Consider the following 13,052-nt stretch of genomic DNA (forward strand, 5'->3'; position numbering starts at 1 on the left):
ATGTGTACCCTAGTTTAGTCCTTGCTTTGGCGTGTCACAGTTGCTGTATCTTGGTGCACTGATGAAACTTCTCCTTTGAGGTCCATTTGGGGGTGCAGTATGGCCACCCCACTGCAGGAATCCCTGCCTTGCTGGGGTGGGAGCCCCTGCTTCTGGGGGCTTCAGGGATAGAGAGAGGCCATGTAGTAACCTGATGGCCCGCCCACAGTCATACACCTGCCCTGCCCCCTTTGGCTTCTCTGAGCAACCCCCTTGCTGGGAACTGGGGAGGAGGCATCGGAGTTATCAGCAGCCTTCGGTTTCTGACACGTGCCAGGGCCAGGATATTCAACCCTGCACTGGCCTGTGAGTGCGGTGACTTCCCAGCACTCTAGCAATGGTGACATCCCCACGTGTCCCCTCCTGTTCTCGGTCTCCAGGACTCTGTGCCACTCAGCTGGACTTGCTGTCACTCCAAGCCTTTCTACCACAGCCTCGTCAGAAACTCAGACCAAATCTGTGCTTGGAGCTGCGTCTCTTGGACAGTTGGCTGTTGTCAAATGACACGGACCTATCACCATTGGGCCTCGCGGGTGACATAGTGTCAGCTGGTGGGGGCCCAGAGGGTGGTCATGTTTATGATCCGGCCAGTGGGGAGCCTGCTGCCGGCCCCCTCTTACCCTCACTGCAGCTGTTCTGGGACAGCGCACAGGCTAGGTGTTTATAAGGCCACTGTGTAGCTGTCCAGCGACCCCGAGAATCTCTTTTCCCTCATCCACGCTCTCCATGGGGGGCCCGTGCTGGTCACTCGGCATTTCTGTTGTAGGTGTAAAATCTCAAACATCGCAGGACTGGGAGAAAAGACTGGTGGCCCAGCCAGCAACTTGTAGGCATTTCTTCAGGGTGGTGGCTTCTCTGTCACTGTCCATCAGGGCAGGATGGTTCTTCCGAGGTCATGAGGCAAGCGTGCATCAACGAGTGGCCAACTTGCTTTATAGACTCTTTCTTCTGGACAGCTGTATCCATTGTCCGGAGCAATGTCCTGGTTCTTCATGGTGCAGAAATTGGCATTGCAGTAAAGCTTACTGATTTCGGTACTGTTGAAGATGTGGTCTTCTTCATTTGGGGTGACCTGTGGCTCCCTGAGCAGGAGTCCAAGACGCCCTAGAAGTTGGTCGCTGGCACCGCTGCCTTCCCTCTAACCAGGTGACACCTACTCCTAGCACATGGTTAGAGGGGTTTGCCCAGTAGTTTGGAGACAAGAAACCAAACAGCTTTGGAGCACCTCCCATACTCCTGGCACGTAGCTAAACACATTCACACAAATTCTCATATTAACCATCACTACCGTTGTACGAGACAAGTCAGCATCATCACCTGGGGGTCTAGATGAGCAAACAGGCTCAGAGAGGTTAAGTAAATGGTGGTGCCTGGTTGTGAACCCCAGCCTGACTCAACAGCGCTAGACAACTAGTGTCTCCTTGTACCCTTGGTGCCCCCAGAGCCCTGGCTGGGGCCGGGAGTGCACCTGCCGCTCAGACATGGTTCCAGTATCAGAGGCTGAGCAGCAAACTGCCTCTCTGACCTCACCCATCCTGCGTGTCTTTGTTGAGCGGGGTGCTCTGGACCCTGGGCCCACTGTGGAGAAGGTCTTTCCTACAAGTTCATGGTCACGTGGAAGGTATGTGGGTGTGGTGGGGTTCACTTAGTAACCTGCTTTCTTCCACATCCCCAGCAATAATATTTGGGCAGAGAGCCAGAGGAGCAGCCCCTTGGTTCTCGTAAGATGTGCCTTTCCTGAATATTCTTGGAAAAATCCTGGAAAATGCAAAGAGCTTTGTTTCTGGCAAACAGTAACTGTCTTTGCTTATATCTTCTTCATTTGCTGACCATAAACCAGCTGAGGAAGCAGGCATTGGAGACACCCCCAACCTGGAAGACCAAGCTGCTGGACACGTGACTCAAGGTCAGTGGGCTAGAATTGCCAACCATGACTTGCGGGTTGGGAGGAGGGAGATGGAAACACTCAGAGGGGCTCTACCCTATAAAGAATTTCTACCTGGGCCCTAGTTCAGGGGATTTCTAGGAGTTGGCTCTCATCGAGGTTGGGCTAATTGGATGTAGAAAGAGCTCTAATCCCTTTTTTCCCCCTAATTCCTAAGCTGTTTAGTGGGGAGTCACGAAAGAATGTCCCAACAGAAGCACAGAGATGCATGATAGGTGATTTCCTCTGCAGGCTGCTCTCTGGCCTGTCCCTGGAGCAGGGTCTCAACCATATCCCCACCAAGCAAATTATTTTCTTCTCCTGTGCAACCTTCAGACCTTATTTTGATACTCTTCTCAGGGACCCAAACTTCCGTGTTCAAGGAAACCAGCTTTCTGTAATCATTTAGCACAAGTGTTTTAAGAACTTAATTTTATAAATCCTAAAGATTCCTTATCTCAGGAAATGGAGACCTCTGATATAAATGGAGACCTCTAGGTTCATTTTCTATCACTCACTGCATCAATGAACTTGAGAGTCTACTGTATCATGTGGAGGTTTCTAGATTGCCAAAGAGCTAGGAAGACCCTGTTCTTTTCTCCAGAAAGTGATATGGGATTTGTCCAACATTTAGTGCTGCCGCTGGGGCCAGCTGGCTTTAGGAGGACTCTGGGCCCAAAGAAGTGTATTGCTGAGGGTATTTTGAAGCTTAACTACATGTGAGCCGGCTGTAGCCGGCTAACGTTCTCAACTCACGTGGCATGGAGAGGTGTGTTTTCATTCTTAAGCTTACACAGAGCTTCAAAAAGTATTAGAAGAGATAATCAATGTAAGGGGGAACCCCAGCCTATGCATTACAGAATGAGAACTGCACCTCCTGTTTCTTTTAGGTCATGGTTTTCGACTTAGGTAAAATTAGAGGGTTTTATAACCTCTGGAAATGATCATTTATTTCCATAGAAGGAAGTGGATTTGGGTTTTTTCCTACGAATTTTTTTGAAGATTTTTATTTATTTATTTGACAGAGAGAGCACAAGCAGGGAGAGTGGCAGGCAGAGGGAGAGGGAGAAGCAGGTCCCCCGCTGAGCAGGGAGCCCGATGCGGGCCTCGATCCCAGGACTCTGGGATCATGACCTGAGCCGAAGACACTTAACCAGCCCCCCCAGGCGCCTCTTTCTACACATTTTTACTGCAGGCTATGGCTTCATGCCCCTGTGACATATTCCATGCAATGAAAAGATCAGGCCAACATCTTTTGTGGGAACTTTATTTTTGTGCCCACTGAATTTTTCCATTTTTTCCATCAGTGGCCTAGAATCGTGTAGATATAAAGATGAACACCAGATTGACATTTGCCGTGGGAAGTGGGCACCAAATCTGTGAAAACATCAAGGTTTCTACCTCCACTCCCAAGACCAACACCTCATGCCTTGATGGAGATTGCTGGTCCACACTGACAAGGCCACTTTCCTCTGGTGAATCTGTGCGAGGCTCGGACACACTCATGATCCACAAACACATCTTATTTCCCAAAGGCCTGTTGTCTGTTTTCAGATTTAGGAAAAGCTGTGTAACAAAGGCCCCGTTACTAGATCTTCTTGCAGTTCCTGCGGCAGAAGGCAAACCTCTGGCAGCCTGTGTTCATGAAGTTCCCCTAAGGTAGACGAGGATGTTTCAGGATGGCGTGCAGTGAACTGAGTGTCAGGTGTGGGAAGGCCTTACCCATGTCCTGCTCACACCAGGGGTAGACCTTTCATCTGTGTCACGAGCACCAGGCCTCCCGAGGACAATGTGAGGGGACCGTTTATCCCGAGTCCAGAGGCCTTCACACATGTTACCCAGATATCTCTTCCCTTGGACTGCCCCCCCACCCTCCCACCCCCAGATGATGGCCATGTTTATTACTTATGGAGCACTTCATAGTGTTCTAGGAACTGAGTAGACTATTCTCCCAGCCTGGCTCCTTCCTCCAGAAGTATATGCATGATGTTAGGTTCAGTCAAACACACACACACTATACAATCAAATATTGATGACTTTTTAAGGTGTGTTTACTATTTATGTTTGGGGCCTTTGTCTCTCTTTTCATGAGGGTCATTTACGGTCTTATGGTATATCAGTATGGTCATGTCCTGACCACGAGCAATTTCTAGGAAGCTCTGGGAGGAAAGCTTTTTCCAGAAGGCAGGGAGACCTGGCCTGTCAAGGAGGTGTAAAGACTAGCACCTACCGCGCGCGGCCTCTGGTCTGTCGAGCTGGTTGGTTGATGAGGTGTCATGGTGTTGAGGCAGCTGCTCAGATTGTCTCTTGTTCGGGCTGTTGGCCCCAGTAAGGTGCCCGTAGACCCTGCAGAAAACAGAAAAGAGCATATCTTCCTGATACCAGTTCACCCATGCAAGATTCCTTTATTGATCATCACTGGGGGGCAGGCACTGTGACTGATGCTAGGAACACGAAATGAGGGAGATGGTGAGCTCGAGGCCCTGGCATAATCGTGGGGGTGGAGGTGAGCTGTGACTGGCTTCTTGGTAGTGAGCCTGCCGGCGTCTGCACGGACTCCGCCTGGGTGGGGAGAGAGGGTGGTCACGTGAGAGGTATGTCCACGGCCACACGACTGTGTGCACACGTGCATTTCCCACCTCCTTCCCCTCAGCTCCTCCAGTACCCTGAATCTTTGGGGTCCTAGGGTGGAGTTGTGTGGGTTGTTCTGCAGGGACTAGATGCGAGGTGTGAAGGTTGGGAATTAAAAAAAACCCAAAGGGTGTTGGTTAGGAGTACCAGAGAGCGTGACTCTCCTGTCCTTAATACACGGCCAGGTGCTTTAAAGAGGGCTCACATGAACGCCGCACAAATGAGCCAGAAAGAATGAAGCGTGCCCTCCACCAACTGCTAATTATGGGACGGGCTGAAAACAGTGGTCTCGTTGGCAGGCAATGTCTTTGCCATGCAGAGTCCTTTCCCACCACAGTGGCTGCCTCGCCTTATGCAAAAGGCCCATCCATGATCCATGACCCAGATAAATCTGAATCGTGCTTCTGTTTATAGGAACTTTGTGGCAGGTCTGTTAGTAAAGACTCGAGCCCTGGTGGTGATGAATTTAGGCATTTTCCAAATCGTAAGGCGGGGTTGGTTTATGGGCACCTGCTGGTTTCATTTTGCAGAAAGGGGAAACAGAGAGGGAGAGAAAATGGTATCCTCCCTGCACCCAAGCCAGGTCCTATCTAGAGGCCAGAATCTTCAGGAAGTTCAGTGTCCCTGGAGAGAAGAAGAAGCTTCTGTAGCCTAGCAGATTCAGCACAAGGCAGCCCCAGAGCGGGGTTGGCAGCCCTGGAGGTGCTGACATGCTCTGAGCCCACCCAGAGCCCGTGAGAGGCAGAGGAATAACGCTGGCGCTGAACGGGGCCTTGGAGGTCAACAGGTCTGAGCACCCATTTTACAGATGAGGAAACTGAGGCCCAGAGAGGGGAGATGCCTGCCTACCCAGCGTCACCCAGTGAGTCGGTGTTAGGTAGACCAACAGAGCTTTCATTCTGAGCAATGGAAAGCAACAAGGATGAGCTCAGAGCACACGCTCCTTTTTCTTTTAGTTGGGCTTGTGGTGCTGTTTAAATGTCCTTTACTTATTTCAAGAGTGCGTTCTCTCTCTTAAACAATTATCGCGTCCTTGCCAACCTTTTGCCACCGCTGCCTCTTCAAACCCAGAGGAGTTGAGAGTTCCAGGCCAGCAGAGGGAGGTACCTGAGAGGCCCCCGGTCAGAGGGCTTAGCTCTCAGGATCAGCCTGAACACGGCAGAGAAGCTTCTGGGGTCTCTGTGCTGCCTCTGGGGGAGAAACGGCCAGAGGCCGCCGCACTGGTGGTCTCTTGCCATTCCCAGCGTCACCCCATCTGCGAACCACCTTCTCCAACAGGAGGCCCTCAGGAGCCCCACCAGCAGTGGGGACCAAAACCAGGGGATGGGGTCAAGGGGGGTCTGGCCTTTCCAAAGCCCATCTCCCCTGGAAGTCTCCAGATGGAAACTGGGAGTGTCAGGGCTGTCCAGGAGAGCCTACTCGGGGAGCCAGGGCACCATCGAGGTGAGGCCACCGACCCGGGCACCCTGGGTCTGACAGGCCAGCATGGGTCCTACACGCCGGGGGCTCCCATCGAGGCTGACGGCCCCAGGGAGGCCACACGCCAGCCTGCGGGGACAGAACCTGAGGACACAGAGGGCAGTCGCCATGGCTTGGAGCCACTGGAGCACCAGCTTTTGGGAGACCTGCGCCAGGATTGGCCACCTCTGAAGGGGGACCGTGGCAAAGAGAGGCGAGGGAGCAAGGAAGTCGATGAAGACCGCGATGTGGACGAGTCCTTGCCTCAGGACTCCCCTCCCTCCCAGAGCTCCCCCACCCGAGGCGGGCCACCCCCCCCAACAGTTTCCAGAGGAACCACCGGCTTCCCCAGTTTCCCAGCTGAGGGTGCCATCCGCCTCCCTGTCGATTTCCTCTCCAACATCTCCACAGAGATTGAGGCCTCACAGCCCCACGGGCCCAGCTCAGGGCCCCCGGTGGAAGGGCAGGACATGCCCCCCGAGTTCACCTTCCACGTGGAAATCAAAGCCAACGTGCAGAAGGAACAGGGACATTCAGAGCTGGATTTGGAAGGGGCTGCCCTCCCAGGGCCCCCTGGAGAGGAGCGAGAGTCCCAGGGCCCTTCTGAGGGAGAGGACACAAAAAAGACTGACCTTCCAGAACCTTCTGAAAAGCAGCCTGCCGCTGTTCTGCCAGGGAAGCCTGTCAGCCGGGTCCCTCAACTCAAAGGTCTGTGTCTTGAGCTCCTTGGCTCCTTCCTGGCGACCTCGTGTGGCATCCAGGCTGCGGGCACTGCCACTGAGCTTCTGGCCCCTCCTTGACTCCCGCTGCTTCCGAGGTTCCTAGGGAGGGTCACTAAACCTGCCCCCCGGGCACAGCCGCCTCCTGCCCCTCGGGCTTTGGTAGCACGCACTCCTCTCACGCTTGCCCGCCATGCTGCATGTGACCTCCAGCCCACCCAGTGCTTTCCACCCTGTCCACTTCTCTGGCCCCCCGAATGACCCACAACGGTCCATCAGCCCACAGGTGGCTGGTGTGCCACCCTCCGCAGAGCAAGTAACAGCTGGTCCACTGTGGAGGGCTGATTATGTGCCCTAAATTCATTGTCTAGAACCCTCCCAACACTTCCAAGAGGGCATAATTAGCCCCACTTTGCACATGAGGAAGTAGGCTCAGAGAGGTAACATAACTCGCTGAAGTTCACCAAGTAGTAAGTGACAGAGCCGCGTTCAGAATCCAGGTGGGTCTGCTCTGAAAGTCACGCTCTTCCCTGTTCAGCACAGTACCTTCTAGAAGGTTCTGAAGCGTGCCCTCCGAGCCCAGAGACGCAGAGGGCATGAGCCTGTCTTCTGCTGCTCTTGTCAGTGGACAACACATCACATGTAGCAGGTGACACATACACGAGCATTTGGGGGTAGCCCAGAGCCCAAGCTGAGCCTTTGGCCCAACAGCCCCACCCCTACCCGCCCTGCCTTGTGGCAGGGGAGACACTGAGCACAAACAAAATGTTCCTGTCTGAATCTTCTCTTCCTCCTTTGGGGCAGCCTGGGAACCCCTGTGCTGAGGTTGCAGGGGCCTCAGCCCCAGCCTGCTTCCAGCACAGCAGCCCTTCGGGAGCCAGAGAGGTGATAGGGGAGGTCCCCCTGTGTTGGCGTCTCTGTCAGGAAGACGAGGAGGCCAGTGGAGACCTCATGGTTACTAGTCGGGTGCATTCATACATTTAGGATATCTAGTGTGTTGGAATTATTCACAGGGCTCAGAAATCCGTTACTTGAGCTGTCAATTGCAAACATCTGTTAGATTTTATTAGATTATACTTGTCAAGAGAACTTTGAAATGTTGTACATAAAGGAACTTGTATTAAAATTTAAGACCCCCCAAAATTCCTATATTATCCTGTTTTAAAATATCCTAAATTCCAAAATAGTAGGGGACAAATAAGTGTGACTTAGCAAATTATAATAGTGTTTCCTGAAATGGTGTTTTATTGAATACTGGCTATTGATAGATGTGTCCAGGGGAAAAGGAGCTCCGTGATCCAATAAGTTTGGAAAAACAGGTGAAGCAAAGTTAAGCAAGGTTTGTTGCAGCAGGACTTGTCAGAGCCTTTAATATTCTAATGCACATTATGACCCTCTGAGAAAGACACAGAGTACGGATTTCCCAAATTTACTTGATCTGACCTGCTAACATCTCCTGGAAGAGGACTTGTGCAGTAGTACCCAATTTGGGAAATGTGGATCTAGCAGATGCTTCTGTTGTGACATGGATGGTGATATCAGGTTGATTTGGGCAAAAGCATGAATCAGTTCCACCTGGGGCTCTTATTAAAATGCATATTCGTAGGCCCCACCTTTAGCTTACCGAGTCTCGCGTGGGCCCAGGAATCTGTGTTTTATCAACCCGTCTCCTGCGCAGTAATGTGTGACGGTCTCTGGGCTGGATGGTCAATCCGGGCCACTCTAGAGATCCAGTCTCCGGCAGCCAGTGGGAAGCTCCAGGAGGCCCCACTGACTTTTCAGCAGGGGGAATACGATATTGAAACCAAGGACGAAAATCTATCATCAATTTTCAGCAAAGAATGTCAACAAAAGGGAGGGATGAGTTAGAGAGGATGCTGGTAGACACGTGGTTTCACCAGGGGGCGTGGCTTTCTACACACAAAAGCCGCCTGCGGTTTGGTCCTAAACTCGAGACACCTGTAAAATGCTTGATGGTAACTAGTCTGTAACTAATTTGGGAAAACGGCAAGGATTAGTCCCCTTGGGAGGGCCCATAGGTGGTGAGAAGACCTTCCCGGCCGGGTCAGGGGTGGAGCGGGCTTGTCAGAGGGCAGGGCAGCTGGGGCTGGCGACCATAGCCCCCATTAGCGAGGGGCAAGCTCTGGGTGACAGCATGAGTCCGGGGGTCCCGCAGGGGGTCGGAGCATAGCTGAGCTGCCCCGTCTATGGCCCAAGGGCCTCCAAATGCCCTTCCTTGGAGTGGGGTCGGTCCCCACTGGGAGAGGCTGACCCTGGCAGAGACAGGGAAGGAGCCTATGAGAGATGGGGTCTGCACTGTCTACCTTCCCTGATCGCCCCTGTCGCCCGCGTGTGCCTGGAAGAGTTTTCACCGCACCCCCTCTGCATGTCCCCACCCTCAGCCAGCCTGCTGCCCCCTCTTGTCAGGGTGCACCAAGCAATGACCCCAGTGTGCTGTGTTGATACTAACAATGAGAGACAGATTCAAGGGGAAAGAAAATCCACTGGGTTTCCACCCAGCCCAGCTGAACAGAACACATTGTACTGATCCCAAGAAATCAGCGCAACCGTATCCAGCTCTTTCCAGGAGCTCTGCAATCGGGTGTAACATACATTCTCATTTTATATCTTATCAGCTCGCATGGTCAGTAAAGGCAAAGATGGGACTGGACCCGAGGACAAAAAAGCCAAGGTAAGCTGACAAAACTGCAAACCTCTGCCGGCGTCAAGTTTATCAAGAAGCCATGCTTATCTGGATTTCTTTATGTAACATGTGGGGAACGTCTGTCACTGAAGGATGATTGTTATTTAAAAAGTGCTTTGTATTTTTATGCAAACAGTTAAAATTCCAGCATTTATCCACTTTGATGCTTATGCCAGGGAAGGGTGGTCAGCAGGTGAATGAATTCATGCTCCTAATTGCAATTCTGTTAGCATAGTTGAAATGAGGTGTTCATAGCAAACAAAGATACACTTGAATTTTCTGCAATAAAGTTTGAATTTTGCGCATCTTACACTTCCCACTGCAGATCCAGGCTCAGTGAGCGTATATGTACACACACATACTTAAGGTGTAGAGAAAATACTGTTTATTCAGGTGGCCGAGGGAGCATTGATCAAGGAAGTGACCTCTAACCTAAGGTGGAGGGTTCTGGATAAGCCCTAGAAGAGGAGATCTATGAGGCAGATGGGGAAGGAAATATAAAGGAGAGTTGCTGAGGCAGGGATGGGAACAGCATTCTGAGGAGTAGGAACAGCACAGCAAAGCCCAGAAGCATGGAGAGATGATGCGTGTTCTGAGAACTCTAGGCAGGTGGGTTGGTTGCTGCAGAGCTCTGAGTGGGGCTGATGTACAGTGGGACGTAAGCTGTGCAGTAGACGCCATCTTGAAATCTTGCCAAGGTGCCAGTTCGACTCAAGCTTTAGTCAGACTTCAAAAACCAACCTGAGGAGCAGTGAATGAAGCACCCGCTCCCACCGAAAGTGCATCCAGAACCATGCTGGTTTTCTCAGTGCTTCCTGTCAGCTGTAGTTTCCCCCCTTAATGACTTTGCATCCTGGAAAATTCCCCCGTAAGTGCACAGTAGAGTTTCCCCAGGAAAATTCCACTGAGGCCCTAGATGAAGACCTGTTTTTTGTAAAGGCACCTAAAATTTCCAGTATAAATGCTGCCTGAAATATCTGGGTCTTCACCCATCCCAGAGCCCTGGTGGGGTCCTTAGAGGCAGAGGGTAGCTCTAGGAGATGGGTAGCATGCGCTGTGCCTCCCCTCTAGGGGGTCAGGGTTTGCCATCACAACCCTGGTGAGGAGCTGAGGGTCCTGCGGGGACTTGAGGGGCTCTGCCCTAGAGGCGCGAAGCCGTAGCAAGAGCTGCTAGCCAGTTGGGATGCACGTCAGGGGAATCCCAGCCTCGTGCATGCATGCATTCCATTCATTCATTCATTCGCACACATGGGAACAACATCTCTGCCCTGGACAGGGAGGGGTTGGATCTTGCACGAACCTGGGCCAGGCAGGGAGTGCCACCGGCAGAAGGGGGCCTTGTGCAGCAGGGGAAGGAGGAGTACCCACCCCCAACTTTTCTTATCACCAGTTCCAGGACCTCAGCCTGTGTCTGTCCCCTCACACCTTTCCCCACCCCTTGGGCCCTCCTCCTCTCCAAGGCTGGCCGCACACAGGGCCTCTGCCATTTTGGTGGGGGATCCGAGGGCAACGAGGAAACAAAGCCCAGGTCCTTGTTTGGTAGCTCTGACTCCCTCTTGGAAACACCTCTGGACTAGGCCTCTCTGTTTTACGCCTGAAGGTGTGACCCCTCCTCCTCCTCCTCTTCCCAGCTCACCTCCTCTCCCAGGGCCGTGCTTCCTGGTCAAAGTCCCCCAGAGCCAGTTAGGACAAACCATGGGTGCTAACCACTGTCCATCAGTTTCCCTCTCCTCCAAGGGGCAGCTCCGTCTGTGAGGTCGTCCGGCCCCACGGCCTCTTGTTGGGTTAACTCACCCAGACTCTTTCCTTAGGTAGAATGTGTTCAAGAGTGAACATTGGCCAGATTAGGATTTACCAGATAGTGTGAAAGTTAGTTTTGCTTGAGACTTTAATCAGAAAGTGTGTGTGTATGTGTGGCAAGTGCGCACGCGTGTGCACATGTAACCTGAGGTGTACGGCAGAATCTTTAAGACTTGGGATAGGCATAATCCTGATGTTAGCAAGTGTGATGCTCTCAATGTGGCGGAAGAAGGCCTAGGGTTAGCAGGCCAGCATGAGCTCCTCACCTGGAATTTAGCGGAAAGTGGGGCCCTGCTGACCCATGACACATTGGGGATGACCCATGACACACTGGGGATGTTTTCTTGAAAAACATCTTAAGAATCATGTGCTTTGGCGATCTCCATGAACTCTTTGGGCGTGAAACACCTTTAAACCGGGGGTCTCCAAAGTGGCAGGGGTGCAGCACAAGAAGATCCAATGGGCTAAAGAACATTCTAGAACTTCTATCCATTTTTTTCTCCTCTCTTTTAACAGTTCTATCAAACATAAGTTTTATAATGTATGTCATATGTTGGCATCATAGTATATGTATTTAACTGATAACTACAAGGACGTTAGGGTGTGTGGCCACTTTCGGTCCTTAGGGGATAAGGGTACACAATCCAGACAGTCTGGAAATCACTGCTTTAAACCATTGCCTGCCTTGTTTATTTTTAGTTACTCTCCTTTTTCAGTTTGTTCCCCTCCCCCATGTGCTGACTTTTATTTTGATTTTATTTATGTTTATGTTTAAGACATCCACACCTTCCTCTGCTAAAACCCTGAAAACTAGGCCTTGCCTTAGCCCCAAACGCCCCACTCCTGGTAGCTCAGACCCTTTGATCAAACCCTCCAGCCCTGCCGTGTGCCCAGAGTCATCTTCCTCTCCTAAACACGTCTCTTCTGTCACACCCCGAACTGGCAGTTCTGGAGCAAAGGAAATGAAAGTCAAGGTAAGGAAACCACCTTTGAAAAGAATCAGGCTACTCTACTACGGTTTTCAAATGGATGCTGTTTTTAGCCACAAAGACCTTCCTTCAGAGAAACTCTTACCTAGAAGCACCACGTAAAACAGTGAAAATTCTGGTTGAACTGGGACAAGGGGGGCGTGGCACTGTTTTTCTCAGCACCCGCCCCCCCCCACGTTCGTTGTTTGTTTGTCCCTTACAGCACCCGAGGGGGCCCTGGTTTCCTGGTTTGAAAATCACCGCCCTAACTGGGAGTGCTTCCAGATCGCCCCCTTGTGGGTTAGATGGGGCACCACGCCCAGAGCCAGTCCCGCAAGGGCCCCCTCCCCCCCCACTCCCCTTGAACCATCCTATGATCTTTGGTGAATGTCAGTTTCTTTTTGAGTTTGTGTTATGTGTCAAGGTCAAACCCAATAACTGCCCCCAGTCAGCAGACGGCTTGCACACCAGCTCTCAACTGTTGGCCAGCTTGCTAATTGGCGCTGGTGTTCACCCCGCCAAGGGCTCTTAGCCCTCTCAGGAGTCACCGAAACCTAAGGATTGTTTGGGAGAGAACAGAAGAATGACCTAGCTCTGTTAGCACCCGCGGTCAGGTTCATCAGTGTCCCTGGGAACCTCTGGTGAAACCAACCACCAGCAGTCAGGTGAATCCCTGTGGAGAGTCGGGAAATGGCTGTCCACACAGGAATGTCCTGCCCATCGATCGGCCCTGGGCGGATGATGAGCCTGATCATCACTCTAAGCTCTGTTACCTTTTGATAAAACACAACAGCACAACTCATGCTGAG

General features: G+C 51.9%; 1 protein-coding gene across 4 annotated transcripts in view; it reads left to right on the forward strand.

Annotated features, from left to right (window-relative positions):
* Positions 1–13,052, forward strand: part of MAPT (microtubule associated protein tau) — a 94,816-nt gene that overhangs the window by 58,686 nt on the left and 23,078 nt on the right. For 3 of the 4 annotated variants that reach the window (XM_021678484.1, XM_021678485.1, XM_021678486.1), the window contains exons 4-5: positions 1,880–1,945; positions 9,408–9,463. In XM_021678484.1, coding sequence (XP_021534159.1) covers positions 1,880–1,945; positions 9,408–9,463 — 122 coding nt within the window. Of the gene's footprint in view, positions 1–1,879; positions 1,946–5,665; positions 6,761–9,407; positions 9,464–12,051; positions 12,250–13,052 lie in introns of all 4 variants that reach the window. The other variant, XM_044921896.1, reaches the window with a different exon arrangement.

The sequence above is a fragment of the Neomonachus schauinslandi genome, chromosome 15 (genome assembly GCF_002201575.2).
Source record: "Neomonachus schauinslandi chromosome 15, ASM220157v2, whole genome shotgun sequence".
Taxonomy (NCBI): domain Eukaryota; kingdom Metazoa; phylum Chordata; class Mammalia; order Carnivora; family Phocidae; genus Neomonachus; species Neomonachus schauinslandi.